Below are 17,427 nucleotides of genomic sequence, written 5' to 3'. Positions count from 1 at the left end.
CAAGTCTCGCGATTTTTTTTTTTTTTTTTTTTTTTTTTTGCTTCCTAGCGACTGGCAACAAGGCAGGCAGCTCCAAGTCGAAGCCCGAAAGTGGCCTCGTCTGATATTGGAGTGAGACTCCGGCCGTAGGCTGGGGTTCTTTCCATATAGAGGAGACGGATTCAGAGGGGCTACAGGTAATTCGTACTCACCTTAGCAGAAAGAGAAGTCCCTTTCTCCCTCCCGGGAGGAATCTCCACTCCCCTTCCCTCCATCCCCCCATCTCTTCCCATCTCCGTGACAACCGTTACTTCTCTTCCTTCACGCCACCAACTATCATTCGGCTTCCTTTACTTCCCCAAGAAACTTCAGTGGGGTCCGACCTTCAAGACAGGGGGTAGAGATGGGGGTGATGCGCTTGGGATTATTGGATGGGACTGAGAAACTGGAGTTTACCCTCTCTGCCGGTAAACAAGGGGACTCCAGAGACAGAATTCTTTTTAGAACCTCTACAGCTCCCTAGCTCCCTCCCCCCAGCCCCGACACCCCAACAGCCTTGGGGGAAGGTGACCATAAGGAGAGAGCTGCCTCTTAAGACAAATACTGTTGTGCCCGTGTGCGTGCATCTTACAGCTTTGGGGAGCTGGTCTCCTCAGTTGGCTGTCGTTTCCCTCCACGATTCCCTCGATCCTCAGCCAGCCTGCCAGCAGTTCCTAAACAAGAGCTGCAGCAGAATGATTTAACTGCTTGACTTGGGCCAAGAAGCCAAGGAAAATTTGAATGGGGGTAAAGGTTTCATGTAAAACTGGTGTCTTGGGTAAGGAAGAGGAACCACTACTGGTTTGGAATCAGCTCATATCCGGTGATACGAGCTATGTAACTATGTCTCCTTTTACCTAGACCAAAATTGTAGAAAACCAGACCTACGATGAGCGTCTAGAGATTAACGACTCTGAAGAGGTTGCAAGTATTCATCCTCCAACCCCCAGACCCAAAGGTAAGAGAGGACGGGAGAGGAAGGAAATAGCTCTCAGAACAAAAGAGCAGGATGGATTCATGAATGTCTCCAAGAAGTTCCTGTTTTACTGTAATAGCAAATGTTGGCTTTCAGAGTCCAGTTTGGCGAACAATCGGCCGTCATTTCCAACTAGTTAAGGGAGGAGAAAACCCAGCCCCCCAGACGCAGGGTCTTCCTCCAACCTGACCAGTGTTCCCTATCTCCAGTGGCTTGGTGCTGCGGCTCTGCTCACAGTCGGCCGGGGATTCACGTTTGTCTGTTTGCTTTAACTTCTCAGAACTGTTTTTGCACAGTTTTGAAGACGCTTCAGTAAACTGCCCTTAACTTGCGATCCCAGTCAAAATCTCAGTGGAACGTGTTAACAGGACTTGACCCCCTCATTTAGTCAGCACACATGTTTTGAATGCCTACTGTGTGTCAGCCTTCTGCCTGGCACTAGGTATACAGTATTAAAAGAGACACTGACCCTGCCATTCGATGCTCGTAATCACGGGAGACAGATGACAAATGGACAAACATAATGACAAATGTGGTGAGTGCACTGTTGGAGGCAAAGAGTGTGATGTTACAGAGGACAATGATGAGGAGTGGGATCTTCTTTCGATAGGGGGGTCAGGGAAGACCTGAGGGGGCGGTGACATTTGAGACTGAAAGATGAGAAAAATCCAGATATTGAGGAGAAGTGGGGCAGGAAAAGGAAGAAGCAAGTGAAACGTGAAAAGGAGTTTGGGTTCGTTTGAGGCCTTGAAGGAGACCAGCGTATGGTAGGAAGGAGTGGTTTCCAAGGCAGGCAGGCAGGAGGTAAGTAGGGAGCCAAGGCTCCTGTTGCAATGGCGAGCTGAGGCGATAGTGACTCGGATGTGGTGAGGAAGGGGAGCGTAGAGAGGAGAGGAAAATACAAGATACTTGCTGATGGATTGGGTTTGGCTCTTGAGTTAGGAATCAAGGATGACCTCTGGGGTGGCGGTAAATATACCTAACATAAAATTTGCCATTTTAGTCATTTTTGAGTGTACGATTCGGTGGCATTGAGTGCATTCATATTGTTGTGTAACTATCTCTACTGTCTATTTCTAGAGCTCCTTCATCATCCCGAACAGAAACTACTCGTTAAACAATAACTTGCCATTCCCCTCTCCCTGGCAGCCCCCGGTAACCTCTGTTCCACTTGGTCTCTATGACTTCACTTATTCTGGGCTCCACAAAAGTGGAATCATACAATAGTTGTCCTTTTGTGTCTGGCTTATTTCACTTAGCATCGTGTTTTCGAGGTTCATTGATGCTATAGCACGTGTGAGTTTCCTTCCTTTTTATGGCTGAATAATATCCCATTGTAGGTATAACCGCATTTTGTTTATCCACTCGTCTATTAATGAACACTTGGGTTTTTTCCCTCTTTTGGCTATTGTGACTCTGCTGCTGTGAACATGGGTGTCCAAGTATCTTTTTGAGTCCCTGCTTTCAATCTTTTGGGGATATATGTATACCTAGACAAGGTTTTTGACTTGAGCATGCTTATAATCTTGCCGGCTGTTGACATTACAATTTGTTTTCAGTTTGGGCAAGGTAGCAGGCTGAAAAGTGGTGTTTAATTGGCATTAATTTGATTTACATTTTTTAAAATGTTTATTTATTTTTGAGAGAGAGAGAGAGACAGAGCACGAGCAGGGCAAGGGCAGAGAGAGGGAGACACAGAATCCGAAGCAGGCTCCAGGCTCAGAGCTGTCAGCACAGAGCCTGATGCGGGGCTCAAACTCACCAACGGTGAGATCGTGACCTGAGCCACCCAGGTGCCCCTGGCTTAATTTGATTTAGAAATCATTGAACATGGTTTCCATGCCAGTTACTATCTTATATCTGGTTATACTTTTAATTGTTCAGAATATTTTTATTGCTTTTCTGGACCCTGATTCAGTTCATATTTGTGACTATTACTTGCCAGGAGCTGGGTCAATTCCTTTCACCTGAGTTTTGTCATTTGATCCTTGTAACGGTCTTGAGTGATGGATGTCACTGCCTTCCTTCAGATGTGGGAATACTGAGACTCAGGCTAAGAGTTTCAAGCCATAGAGTTGCTCTTCACTCCCGGCCTTCCCAGTGTGTAAACTGAGGGCAGATTGTATATAATTTATGTAACGGCAGATAATCCACTAGTATAATGTCTAACCTAATGCCTTATGCACACTAATGCTTAGTATATATATACTGAATTGAGTTGACAAAGCCATGACTAGAATTCAGACTTCTGTCCTTTAGCCATAAAGCAGAGCATAACATACTATAAACCAAAAATATTTGTCTTTAAAGATCATATTACTAACCTAAAAGGAAAACTTTTCTTCTAAGGACTTCTTGGTTCTGCCCAGCTTCCTGACAAGACTATGGCTGACAACAGCAGTGATGAGTATGAAGAGGAAAATAACAAGGTATAGTATGACCCACAGTTTCTTGTGGACTTGGGAGTTGTCAGTAGTTAGTCTGGGTGACAGTAGGTCAATAGTAAACATGCCTTTTTTTTTTTTTTTTTTAAGTTTTACTTATTTTTGAGAGAGGGAGAGAGCACACAGGAGTTGGTGGGAGGGGCAGAGAGAGGGAGACACAGAATCAGAAGCAGGCCCCGGGCTCTGAGCTGTCAGTGCAGAGCCTGACGCGGGGCTCAAACTCAAGAACTGTGAGATCATGGCCTAAGCCAAAATCAAGAGTCAGGATGCTTAACCGACTGAGCCACTCAGGTGCCCCAGCAGTAAACATTTCTTGACTACTCACCTCCAGGGGTTGGGTTGGATACCTTTGAGCTCATGTAGGAAAATCAGGAGCAAAGAGCCTTAAGATTTTGATTCCTTCAGAGTGCTTGGGTGGCTCAGTCATTAAGCATCTGACTTCAGCTCAGGTCATGATCTCATGGTTCGTGAGTTTCAGCCCTGCTTCAGGTAAAAACACAAGCCAGCTTAGGGTGAGCCCCGCTCCTCTCTCTCTCTGTCTCCCCCTTGTGGGATTTTCTCTCTCTGCCCCTTGCTCACTTGCACCCTGTCTCTCTCTCTCTCTCAAAAAAAAGAAAAAATTGTTTCCTTCTGGAGTCAAGCCTACTATTACAGCTGACTTTTTGGTGAGGAATATATATATTTCATATATTTCATATAATATAGGCGTTGTTTTTGCAAACTTTACGGACAATAAGAATCAACTAGAGTACTTACCTTTAACAATACAGATGTCCAGTCCCCAGCCAGAACTACTGAATCAGGATCTTGAAGGTAAAAGCCTGAGAATTTATATTTTTAGCAAGCACTCCCAAGTAATTCTTATGATAAAGCGAGTTTGGAATTATTGGTCTAGGCATCTGTTCATTGTCAACATTTGTGATACTGCCAATATTTTGTGAAAGAGACTTTAATTTTGAAGTTTTTTTTTTTAACGTTTATTTATTTTTGAGACAGAGAGAGACAGCATGAACGGGGGAGGGTCAGGGAGAGAGGGAGACACAGAATCTGAAACAGGCTCCAGGCTCTGAGCCATCAGCACAGAGCCTGACGCGGGGCTTGAACTCACGAACCTTGAGATCATGACCTGAGCCAAAGTCGGACGCTTAACCGACTGAGCCACCCAGGTGCCCCTAATTTTGAAGTTTTAAGACCCAGATGTCACTTTGTTGTTGGTTCTGTGAACCTGGAGGATTGCTCTGTTTCCGAAAGAAAGATGGCAAGATGCCTCCAGCTCTAGGCAGGACCCTACAGGTGCACACATGCTCTCCTACACAGCCATTGTGTTCAGCCTTAGCACGTGATCCAATGGTTAGTTACCTTTTGATTATCCTTCAAGAACAGGAGCTTTGAAACAAGTGAAGAAGGATATTTGAAGTAATGCAAAAAGCTATAGTAATATAGACTGATTGTAGAAAATATAGCTTTTTATACAAGGTCACATTTTAAAGTAGTCCTGCTTTGGGGCACCTGGCTGGCTCAGTTGGAGGAGCACGCGACTCCTGACCTCGGGGTTGTGAGTTCGAGCCTCAAGTTGAGTGTAGAGATTACTAAAAAATATAATAAATAAATTACTAAGAAAAATAAAGTCGTTCCACTTGGTGACTAGTGTGCTGTTTTAACATCTTACCCACAAAGTAATTTTTTAGGCATCTGTCTGTGGCATAGGAAGCCCTCTGCCTTTAGATCAGAGATTTTGCAAAACATAGCTTTGAAGAAGCAGACAAAAGAAAAGTGAGTTTTCCTAATTTGGCCTCCTAGTTTTACATGTTCACCCTAAATTTTTCTAGTCTTCATCATGCTGTGACCAACATTCAGGACTCAATTTATCTTTTTAATTTAGTGTGCACCTAGAATCAGAGAGGTTATTTTTAATAACCTTTAAATTGGCCATCAGTATTCTTAAAAAGCTGCCTTTGCCAAACTACTTCCTGTGTGATGAGGGATTGCTTTGGCAGATTTTGAGTTAAGAAGGAGCACTAGGGGCGCCTGGGTGGCTCAGACGGTTAAGCGGCCGACCTAGGCTCAGGTCATGATCTCTTAGTCCGTGAGTTCAAGCCCCGCGTTTGGCTCTGTGCTGACAGCTCTGAGCCTGGAGCCTGTTTCAGATTCTGTGTCTCCCTCTCTCTGACCCTCCCTCGTTCATGCTCTGTCTCAAAAATAAATAAACGTTAAAAAAAAAAAAAAGAGCACTATAGGAGACCCTTATCTATTGTATACCAATAAAGCACAGTCATTGAATAAATTCTGCAACTGGGTGCCATTTGTCACACACATATTACAGTTAGTTAAAATATATTTTTATCTATATATAATAATTCTGTGTTATGCGTACAGGAACCTGTGACCAAAAGCATTTTTGATGTTATGTAATATGTCACAGTTTTATATGCCAATAGTTGCTTGACTGTAAGAGAAACGTTAAATAATTTTTAAAACTAGAACCAAACATTTGTTAACCTTGGCATAAGCCATATGGCATATGGAAACCAAGCTTTCGAAACCTACTTTTACGGGCATCTAGGTGGCTCAGTCAGTTGAGCATCAGACTCTTGATACTGGCTCAGGTCATGATTTCACGGTCGTGGGACTGAGCCCCGTGTCGCGCTCCCTCACCCTCTCCCTCTCTCACAAAAGAAATAAACATTTTTTATTTATTTATTTATTTATTTTTTAAATTTTTTTTAACATTTATTTATTTTTGAGACAGAGAGACAGAGCATGAATGGGGGAGGGGCAGAGAGAGAGGGAGACACAGAATCTGAAACAGGCTCCAGGCTCTGAGCCGTCAGCACAGAGCCCGACGCGGGGCTCGAACTCACGGACCGCGAGATCGTGACCTGAGCTGAAGTCGGACGCTTAACCGACTGCGCCACCCAGGCGCCCCGAAATAAACATTTTTTAAAAAAACCTACTTTTATTTTTTTAATTAATTATTGCTATTTTTTTTTAAGTAAGCTGTATGCCCCATGAGGGGGTTAAACTCACAACCCTGAGATCAAGAGTCTCATGTTCTACCAACTGAATCAGCCAGGTGCCCCTCAAAACCTACTATTTATTTTATTTTTATTTTTATTATTATTTTTTTTAACATTTATTTATTTTTGAGACAGAGAGAGACAGAGCATGAACGGGGGAGGGTCAGAGAGAGGGAGACACAGAATCTGAAACAGGCTCCAGGCTCTGAGCTGTCAGCACAGAGCCCGACGCGGGGCTTGAACCCACGGACAGTGAGATCGTGACCTGAGCCGAAGTCGGACGCTTAACCGACTGAGCCACCCAGGCGCCCCAACCTACTATTTATTTTAAAAAAATATTGAGAGAGAGAGAGAGAGAGAGAGAGAGAGAATGCCAAGCAGGCTCCATGCTCATCACACACAGCCCAACACAGGGCTTGATCTCACAACTATGAGATCATGACCTGAGCCAAAATCAAGTGTCGAACGCTTAACCAACTGAGTCACCCAGGTGCCCCCAAACCTACTTTTAAAGGGGACCAGTCGGTCATCCTTTGGGTCCTAAGTGAGGGCATGTCACAGGCTCCAGGCCACAGAGGCAAAGACATGGACCCTGTCCCAAATGCCCCTGCAAGTCCCAAAACTGGACTCCTCATACCCTTGAGAGTGTGGGATGATACTTAGAGAACCAGAAGCTCGGAAAGGTAGGTTGTAATGCCAAGGACAGAAGAGTCTCTTATCTTGAGATATAACATGTAGTCATTGCATTTGACTTCGGGGGGGAAGGGACGGGGACTATGGGCAGTTCCAATACCCACTGAAGAGAAGTGTGACTGAATGGAAGTGAAAAACCCATAGTCTCTGGAACTGCTGATTGGAATTCGGGGACGGAGTTGATTCTTTTGATAGTTATTAGCAGCTTACTCTCGGCAGTCTTGCAAATTAAACACTAGATTTCCTCCCCGTGAGCTTTGTGAATATTAAGATTCCCCTAAAATTGTCTTCCAACTTCATCTGCCGTCATTTCCTTCCAAAATAACTAATCAGAGTTGCCTTCCTCTCCTTCAAGAGTCTCTAACTTTTAGAGTTGGAGCTGACTGGGGGTCTCCTAAGTAAAAGGTAAAATAGATATCTACTGGATAAAATCTATACCCAGGCCTCAAGGAGAAAAATCGAATGTGGTTATAGAAAGTGAGGCCCCAGGGTGCAGCCAAGCAGGAAAAGACGACAGTCCTTGGGGCCTTTCTGGGGAGAGCCACCCTCTCTTTCTGGTCATTTGGTGCCGGGCGGGAGGGTATGTGTGGGAGCACTAGGAGGGAACGGGGCATAGGCACACTAACCTCTTTATGTAGCTCTTTCTGTGCCCACCCTGCCCTACCTCAGGAGAAGAAGAAGCCCTCGCAGCTGACACCTCAACGGGGCTTCAGTGAAAATGATGATGATGACGACGACGACTCCTCTGAGACGGATACTGATGAAGATGATGATGATGAAGAGCACGGGGCCCCTCTGGAAGGGTGAGGAAAGCCCTGCCTCGCTGAGGACACTCAAGCCAGGGAGGAAGACACATCAGTTAGGAGTGAAATTCTAGCATCTCCCTTTGATCCTGCTTAGGATTTTCAGGTGTCTCAGAAGCCAGCGTAATGCGTTTTCCTTCTCTTCCGGCCACACTGCCTCATTGAGTCCCATGACATCACTTGCATTATCTGAAATATTTGCACGTTCGGTGGTTTCATGAGGATTTGCTGAGTGAATATAAAAGGTGGTCCCTGCCTTCAAGGAGCTCTAATGTTGGGAACGAGGAAATAACATTTATATACATACACAAGCAATTCTGTTCAGCAAGGAAAACATACAGGCACAGGAGAGTTTCTAGTTTAGGCTCAGATCTTTGTTGGATGGATAGAGAATAAGTGCTTGGGAGCCCTACACTGAAGCACGTGTTCCTGGCTGGTGTTTCAGTAAAAACATCTCTTGGGGCGCCTGGGTAGCTCATTTGGTTTGAGCATCGGACTCTTGATTTTAGCTCAGGTCACGATCCCAGCATTGTGGGATCGAGCCCCGCCCACATAGGACTCCACACTGAGTATAGAGCCTGCTTGGAATTCTCTGTATCCCTCCCTCTGCCTCTCTCTCTCTCTCTCTCTCTCTCTCAAAAAAAACAAAAAACAAGAACAAAAGAAAAACCTCACCCTGTTCCAGTCCTTGGGATAGATTATTCATGACCCACCCCTATAGGTTTTAATCAAAGTGGATTCTAAGGCCCATCCATTTCATATACCATTACTGGTTAAAGTAATGATGGTGTAGCCAATCAGTGGAATTCTGTCTGGCCATTAAAAAGTATAAGGCAGCACTCTGTGCACCATAAAGAACAATCTCCAAGAGACAGTGTTAAATTTTAAAAAGGTAAAGAAGAGTGTTTACGCTGTGCTACTAGGGTATAAAACGAATATTACGTAGACTATTTCTAGGAAACCCTAGAAACTAATCCTAGTGATTACTTTGGGGAGGGGAACATGGTGGCAAGGGGACAAGGGTGGAAGTGAGCCATGACTTTTCACTTTGTACATTTTATGCCTTTCCTTTTATATCATCTGTATGTATCAATTAAATCAAGCAGTTTAATAAAAAGTTACCTGTGGACTATCCACCCACAGGTAGACACTAAGCAAATGAGGCAAAAGTTTAATCCCAGACTGACTTTTCATGTTTCCCAGCTTACTTCATGATCATATCCTGCTTTCATAAATTACAGAATCTGGGGAAATGGAAACTTCAAGTCAATAATATATTTAGTTTTGGGCACCTGGGTGGCTCAGTCGGCTGAGCACCCAAGTCTTGATTTTGGCTCAGGTCGTGATCTCGTGGTTCGTGAGATGGAGCCCCGCATCAGCACGTGCTGTCAGCGTGGAGCCTGCTTGGGGTTCTCTCTCTCCTTCTCAAAGTAAATAAGTGAACATTAAAACAATAATGATATATTTCTGTTTTTTGCTAAGCTACCCTCCTCAGACCTTTGTTAATAACTTTCCAAGTCACCTATGTACTTTGCCAATGTTTATTACATTTTACTTAATTATAATTAATGTGTTCTACTGGGTTTTGTTTTTGTTTTTGTTTTTGTTTTTTTTACTGTATACATTTCCTATATCCTGTATTTAATAACTATACAATATTTGGGGGCACCTGGCTGGCTCAGTCAGTAGAGCACGCAACTCAATCTCTGGGTTGTGAGTTCAGGCCCCGCATTGGGTGTAGAGCTTACTTAAAAATTAAAAATAATAATAACTACTAAACATTCAAATTGACATGCCTAACCATCTCTCAAGTATTGGGTATTTTGTTTCTAATTTTTTACCTGTATAAATAACACTGTTAAGGGGCACCTGGGTGGCTCAGTCGGTTAAGTGTCTGCCTTCGGCTCGAGTCATGATCTCATGGTTTGTGAATTCGAGCCCCACATTGGGCTCTGTACTGAAAGTGCGGAGCCTGCTTCGGATCCTCTGTCCCCCTCTCACAGCCCCTCTCGTGCTCACTCTCTCTTTCTCTCAAAAACAAACATTGAAAAAATTCTTAAATAAACACTGTTAAAAACTTTTTTTTTTTTTTTTAATTAAGATAGGCTCCAGGCCCAGCGTGGAATCCAAGGCTGGGCTTGAACTCATATTGAGATCAAGACCTGAGCTGAGATCAGCGGTCAGAAGATTAACTGACTGAGCCACCCAGGTGCCCACTGTTAAAAGCATCTTTGTAAAAATTCTTGTTTTTCTTGGGACAGATTATTTTCATGTCAGAAATTGAAATCTCATGTTGTCAGTTATACTTGAATTTTAAAAAATTGCAATCTCATACCATATTTTCTCTCCATCCCTTTCATTCAAAAAAGGGAAACAAAATGTATGCTTCATTCTAAAATGTTTAGCAATTGTTTTCCATTTTCTGCGACTCTTTTCTTCTTCACTGGCAGAGATAACCAAGCTAATTATGATGCATTCTAAAGTTGCCTTGTGAACCACCCAGGAAGGGCAATTGTGGGCAGGGCAGAAACAAGGTTCAGAGTCAGGGAGTCTGTGGTCAGTGAGGAGGGGGCTGAACCAGGGCTCAGCCACGTCTGCTCTTCTCTGGCCACCTCGAACCATATTTTCCTTTTCACAGGGCCTATGATCCTACAGATTATGAACATTTGCCAGTTTCGGCTGAGATTAAGGAACTCTTCCAATATATCAGCAGGTGAGCACCAGGCCCTTCCCCCATGACCTCCCCACCCGTTTCCTACCTCCAGTCTGAAATGGGGCCATTCTCCTTAGATTTTTTAACCTGAACAGTAAAGTTCGTTTCTCTGACTTTCTCCACCTAACCTTGGCAATGTCTCCTAGGTACACCCCTCAGATGATCGACCTGGACCACAAACTGAAACCTTTCATTCCTGATTTCATCCCTGCTGTTGGGGATATTGACGCATTCCTAAAGGTACAGTCGAAACATCCTAAAAATGACTCCTTAGGTGTTTCTTCTGACCCCTCTCTTACTCTTAACAATTCCACTAATTTCCTTGGCTAGCACTGGCTACCTTCATATACATTCTTCATTTCATTGGCGTTCTTAATCTTGCTGTCCAAATTCTATTCATTGTATTAGGTAATAACTTCATTCTACCATTATATGTTAAAAATTTGTCATTTATTTGGCTAATTATCCGCTTTGTATTTAAGATACTATAGATCATGTGTTTTGTAGTAGATGGTATTTTAGTACAGCATGGTATGCAAGCATGCTTTTTAATACTAGTAATAATGATGAACCAGAAGAGTTCTTCCTCTTCAGCTGATTGGAAACAACAGATATGGCCTTTTTATGTATGCCCAACCCCATTTTTTCCTCTTTCTTCCTTTCTCTTAACCAGGTCCCACGTCCTGATGGAAAGCCAGACAACCTTGGCCTGTTGGTATTGGATGAGCCTTCTACAAAGCAGTCAGACCCCACAGTGCTCTCTCTCTGGTTGACTGAGAATTCCAAACAGCACAACGTCACAGTAAGATACTAATCCAGTCCAGGCCCCAGCTGGAGATGGCCAGAGGCCCCACTGGTATCTGTGCAGTTGACTTACTATCAAAAGGGGTAGCTTGGTTTCAGGCCAGCCCTAGTTTTAAAAAGTTTTATTGCAATATAATTTACTTACCATGAAACTCTCCCTTTCAGATAGTACAGGTCAGTGAGTTTTAGTGTATTCACAGAGATGTATAAACATCACTGCTATCTCATTTAAAAACACACCTTTGGGGTGCCTGGGTGGCTCAGTCAGTTAAGTGTCTGACTTTGGCTCAAGTCATGATGCCGCAATTTGTGAGTTCAAGCCCCACATCAGGCTCTGTGTTGACGGCTTAGAGCCTGGAGGCTGCTTCAGATTCTTTGTCTCCCATTTTCTTTCTCTGTCCCTCTCCTGCTTGTGTTCTCTCTCTCTCTCAAAGATAAACTTAAAAAAAAAAAAAAAAACCAAAACACAAAGTAGCTGAACCATTTTACTATTCCACCAGTAAGGAATGAGAGTTCCAGTTGCTCCACATCCCTCACTCACACTTGTGATTGTCTGTCTTTTTAATTCTAGCCATCCTAGGGGCGCCTGGATGGTTCAGTTTCTTAGGCATCCAACTCTGGCTCAGGTCATGGTCTCACAGTTCATGGGTTTGAGCCCTACATCCAGCTCCATGCTGACAGTGTGGGGCCTGCTTGGGATTCTCTCTCCCTCTATCTGCCCCTCCCCCACATGCACGCTCACTCTAAATAAACACACAAACAAACAAACAAACTTAAAAAAAGGAATTGTAGCCATCCTAGGGGTATGAAATGCCATCTCAGTGTGGTCAGTCTTGTCCTATTCACCCACCCCCCTTCCCATGGCTCCAGAAAATTTTATCAGGTTTTCCTCTAATCTTCACTTGGCTGCTGTTAGGCTACCCTATTCATCGGCTGTCTGCTATTTAAGAAACAACAGCGTATGATGAGCCATCCTGTTAAAATAAGAGAGCTATTTAATGTCATCAGCCAGGGTTTCCCCTTATTTTTCTAGCAACATATGAAAGTAAAGAGCCTAGAAGATGCAGAGAAGAATCCCAAAGCCATTGACACATGGATTGAGAGCATCTCAGAATTACACCGTTCTAAGCCCCCTGCGACTGTGCACTATACCAGGTAAGAAATACACACTCTTCACCAGAGGAACCCCTGGTGACCTTCCCCACTTGCGGATCCATTGCTTCTGAGAAGAGGGCCCACAGGCTGAGGACATACCAGATCAACCTGAGGTTCTGTGGATCCGGCCAGCCTGAAATCCTCATGTGGCTGACTGACCACCTTCCTTCATCCTAGAATCTCATGACCCAGAGGTTGCTGATGTTACCCATTACCTGTCCTCGTTTCCTGTTCATATTTACCTCTGTGTTTGTAGGCCCATGCCTGATATTGACACGCTAATGCAGGAATGGTCCCCAGAGTTTGAAGAGCTTTTGGGCAAGGTAAGTGGAGGGAGCAGGGGCCACGAAAGTGTAGCATTTACTCAAGTGCCCAGTGTTTGCTCTCTTCCTGTATTAAGTTATTTTTTCTTGAAATACACACACACACACACACACACACACACACATGTTTTAGAGAGCGAGCATGAGAGTGCAAGTGGGGGAGGGGCAGAGGGAGAAGGAGAGAGAGAATCTCAAGCAGGCTCCGTGCCCAGTGCAGAACCTGACATGGGGCTTGATCTCATAACTGTGAGATTATGACCTGAGCCAAAATCAAGAGTTGGATGCTTAACCAACTGAGCCACCCAGGTGCCCCTAAAGATTTTTTTCTAAGTAATCTCTACACCTAATGTGAGGTTTAAAATTACAGCCACTTAGGGGTGCCTTGGGTGGCCCAGTTGATTTAGCATCCGACTTTGACTCAGGTCATGCTCTCATGGTTCCTGGGTTCCAGCTCCACGTCGGGCGGCTCTGTGCTGACAGCTCAGAGCCTGGAGCCTGCTTCAGATTCTGTGTCTCCTTCTCTCTCTCTGCTCCTCCCCTGCTCACATCTGTCTCTCTCTTTCACTCTTTCAAAAATAAACATTAAAAAACATTTTTTTTTCAAACTTACAACCCCAAGATCAAGAGTTGCACACTTTACCAACTGAGCTACCCAGACGCCCCTCACTGTCCTGATTTCTAATAGTATGGATCATGCTTGCCTATTTTGTGTGTGTCTAAATCTAATCACACTCTTTTGTGTCTTATTTCTTTTGCTTTTAAGAATCTTAAAAATTGGGGCACCTTTGTGTCTCAGTCGTTTTAGTGTCCAACTTTGGCTTAGGTCATGATCTTGTGGTTTGTGGGTTCAAGCCCTGCATCAGGCTCTGTGCTGACAGCTCAGAGCCTGGAACGTGCTTTGGATTCTGTGTCTCCCTCTCTCTCTGCCACTCCCCTGCTCGCACTCTGTCTCTCTCAAAAATAAAAGAAAAACATAATGGGATAAAGACAAACTAAGGGGCGCCTGGGTGGCTCAGACGGTTAAGCGTCTGACTCTTGGTTTGGGCTCAGGTCAGTATCTCACGGTTTGTGAGTTTGAGCCCTGCATCAGAGGCTGTCAGTGTGGAGCCTGCTAGGGATTCTCTACCTCTCTCTCTCTCTCTCTCTGTCTCCCTCTCTCTCTCTCTCTCTTCCTCCCTCTCCCTCTCTGCCACTCTCCTGCTCACACGCTATCTCCCTCAAAAATAAATAAAGCGTTAAAAACATTTAAAAAAAAACTTCAAAGTCATAATAGGGAAAATGTGACATTTTAGATTTGGAAATGAAAAGTTCTCAGTACCAGTACTTACCATTAAACAAAGTTAAAGAGTGATGAACTGAAAAAAATTATATATTGGATTATTGTCCAAGCAAAGAGCTCTTCTATATCAAGAAAAGGAAACTGAGCAAACACAATTTACAGTTCCTTGGCTATCATATTTAAAATGGCCACACCATGGGGCGCCTGGGTGGCTCAGTTGGTTAAGCAGCTGACTTCAGCTCAGGTCACGATCTCGCGGTCCGTGAGTTCGAGCCCCTCGTCGGGCTCTGTGCTGACCGCTCAGAGCCTGGAGCCTGTTACAGATTCTGTGTCTCCCTCTCTCTCTGACCCTCCCCCGTTCATGCTCTGTCTCTCTCTGTCTCAAAAATAAATAAACGTTAAAAAAAATTTTTTTTAAATAAATAAATAAATAAAATGGCCACACCAGCCATACAATGTTCCTCACCCCCTTGCCCTGCTTTTTCTCTAACACTTACCTTCTGACATACTCTATGCCTTACTTATTTCGGTTTTTGTTTCTCCCTATCAAAACTCCCTATAAGCTCTGTGAGGACAGAGTTTTTAGGTAAATGTTTATTTTATTGAGGAACAGTGGTAAAAGCCAAGAATTTGAAAACAATCTCTTTCCTCAAAGCATTTTTAAAGCTGTAGCTGAGGAAAAGTGTCTGATTAGGGAACTGAATAGACTGTAGTACATTTATTTGGTGAAATACTTACACAGTAGAATATTATTTGGTTTTATTTTACTCTGATAGGAGAAAATACCAATGACATGTTAAATGAAAACAGGAAATTGCAGACCTACCTACACTCTGATTTTTTGTAAAAAAAAGAACAAAAATTGTTTACAGAGCCAATGGTTTTTAAACTTACAGTATGACTTGTTTAGACCCAAAGCCTATCACCTCATCTGTCATATTCCATTTTTTCTGTTCCTATAGTGTTCCATGCCCATTAGGCATTATAACACCAAGTAGCCATAAATACTTGGCCGTGGCCTGGGATCAGCCCCTTCCTCACACATACACACCGGAAGATAGCATGGCAGTGTATTTTACTTATTTTTATTTTTATTTTTTTGGTCCTGTTAGATCATCCACTATGGTTAATGAATGTCACCAATCTCATTTTATTGATCAGAGGGAAAAAAGCACATTGTATTGTTTGCCAGGGCTTTCATGACCCAGATTGGGTGGCTTAAACAACAGAAATTTATTTTCTCACACATCTGGATGCTAGAAGTGTGAGGTCAAGTTGTCAGCAGAGTTGACTTCTTCCAGGGCCTCTCTCCTGGCCGTCTTCCCATTGTGTGCCTGTGTCCTGATTTGCTCTTCTTATAAGGACACCAGTTACTGGATTAGGATTCACCCTGATGACCTCATTTTAGCTTCATTATGTCTCTTGAGACTGTGTCTCCAATACAGTCCTATTCTGAGGTACTGGCTGTTAGGGCTTCAATATATGAATTTGGGGGGAGCACATGACATGCCTTATGCTGGGAGCTCTCTTCCTTCAGAGAGAGGGAGGGGTGCTGGCCCCGCTGAAGCTTCAGCCTTCTGACTTTGGTCCGTCCCACGCTCCTCCTAGGTGAGCCTGCCTACGGCAGAGATCGACTGCAGCCTGGCAGAGTACATTGACATGATCTGTGGTAAGTTCCCCCATCCCTTCCCGGTTCCGTTTCTGGATGAATACATTGTGGGCTTTTGAAAAGGCTTGTTTACTCTCGGAAGACAGCATCTTGAGTTACGGCCCTTGCTTTAAGCCAGTTTACTATTTGGCACCATTGAAGGTGGTATTTGGGCTTAGGTGACTCCCTGCCAGGTGTTTAACCCCCAGAGGCATAGTAACACGTCCCATCTGGGAGGGGCTTGGCTATTCTAAACAGATAATTCCCGGTTTTGTTTGGTTCTGCTCATGGGAGTTCTTGATTTCAGCCATCCTCGACATCCCTGTCTACAAGAGTCGGATTCAGTCCCTACACCTGCTCTTTTCCCTCTACTCGGAATTCAAGAACTCACAGGTGAGGCTAGCATTAGAAAGTGCTCTAAGCTGTAGCGAGATCACTATAGTCTCCACTCCTCGAGTTGGCTGTGATGTGTCCTTTGACAAGGGAAGGATCCTTTGACAAGGATGTTTCTGCTGGAGTTACCATCACCCTTCTCTGTCATTAAAAGAGCAGCAAGCAGGAGGGTTGGGCTTTCACAGGAAGGCAGGCAGAATGGCTGTGGGCCTCTGGCGTGGCCAGGCTTGTGAGGGTCTACCAAGGACACTCCTTGTGGGAGAACCATGTGGCCTAACGGATGGAAGCAGGACAGAAGGAGAGGGGTTCGTTCATCTTTGAAGGAGGCGGGGCAGATTTCTAGCTGTTTTTCAAAAACAGCACCAAGGAATTGTTCTGAAATGGAACCTAGAAAAAACTGGAGCATTACGGGTGGTGAAGAGGTTAGTTCTTGCTCAGATATAGCAGCCAACATACCCAAACTCCGTGTACCCTCTCCTCTTTCCTCACAGCATTTTAAAGCTCTAGCTGAAGGCAAGAAAGCATTCACCCCTCCATCCAACTCCGCCTCCCAAGCTGGAGATGCAGAGACATTGATCTTCAGCTGAGACACCCCCCCAGGTCACGCTGTTGCAAGGCTGTGCTGGCGGAAGAGAGATGGCCGTCAGCCACGTGGCGTCCTTGCCTGACTCAGGGACGTGTGCTCCCTGCTGCCCTCTCTACCAGAAAGTACAGTGCACGTTCCTTAAATGGCTTCTGCCTGTCTCAGGTTTCCTTCCCACGGGAATTATGCATCTATGCCATGGTGGGGATTTGAGTTAGAACAGAAGGATTGGAATGTCTGGGATTCCAGGGTGCTCAGGTTGGGAGGGAAGCTTAAAAGATGTTCTTTTTGAGATAGCGATGGAATTATTTTCTTTCATTCTTCAAGTTAGTTGGCAAAGATTTTGCAAATAAAATGCTGTATCTTTCAGGTTGTCCTGCTGTTCTATAATGTGAAAGAGAAAAGACGGGCTCCTGGTGGCTCAGTCAAGCATCCAACTCCTGATTTTGGGTCCGATCATGATCTCATGGTTTGTGAGATGGAGCCCCATGTCAGGCTCTGCGCTGAAGGTGTGGAGCCTGCTTGGGATTCTCTCTTTCCTTGTCTCTTGCCCTCCCTGACTTGCGAGTGCCCTCTCT

The 17,427-nt window shown here is 44.4% G+C and overlaps 1 protein-coding gene across 2 annotated transcripts; it reads left to right on the top strand.

Annotated features, from left to right (window-relative positions):
- Positions 1–53: 53 nt before the first annotated feature.
- Positions 54–17,218, top strand: IFT46 (intraflagellar transport 46). Of its 2 annotated transcripts, none has more exons than XM_047071747.1 (12): positions 54–176; positions 880–976; positions 3,364–3,423; positions 7,818–7,951; positions 10,590–10,664; positions 10,811–10,904; positions 11,338–11,466; positions 12,502–12,623; positions 12,880–12,946; positions 15,834–15,894; positions 16,181–16,266; positions 16,758–17,218. In XM_047071747.1, exons 3-12 carry the CDS (start codon positions 3,379–3,381, stop codon positions 16,851–16,853), a joined length of 909 nt encoding a protein of 302 aa, XP_046927703.1. In that variant the 5' UTR covers positions 54–176; positions 880–976; positions 3,364–3,378; the 3' UTR covers positions 16,854–17,218. The 2 variants fall into 2 exon arrangements, with proteins under 2 accessions (XP_046927703.1, XP_046927702.1); XM_047071746.1 differs by having other exon boundaries at positions 3,344–3,423.
- The last annotated feature ends 209 nt before the right edge of the window (positions 17,219–17,427 follow it).

The sequence above is a fragment of the Lynx rufus genome, unplaced genomic scaffold (assembly GCF_022079265.1).
Source record: "Lynx rufus isolate CCGP_SWC_20201006 ecotype Redwood Valley unplaced genomic scaffold, mLynRuf1.p SCAF_9, whole genome shotgun sequence".
Classification (NCBI taxonomy): Eukaryota; Metazoa; Chordata; class Mammalia; order Carnivora; family Felidae; genus Lynx; species Lynx rufus.
The sequence above is the reverse complement of the archived record's forward strand: the minus strand, read 5'-3'. Positions and strand labels throughout refer to the sequence as shown.

Bases quoted from the DNA above. Each gene is read 5' to 3' on its own strand.
- IFT46 (XM_047071747.1), top strand. From the start codon at position 3,379: ATGGCTGACAACAGCAGTGATGAGTATGAAGAGGAAAATAACAAG. The intron at 10,905-11,337 runs GTACAGTCGAAA...TCTCTTAACCAG, and splicing joins ATATTGACGCATTCCTAAAG to GTCCCACGTCCTGATGGAAA. The intron at 16,267-16,757 runs GTGAGGCTAGCA...CTTTCCTCACAG, and splicing joins CGGAATTCAAGAACTCACAG to CATTTTAAAGCTCTAGCTGA.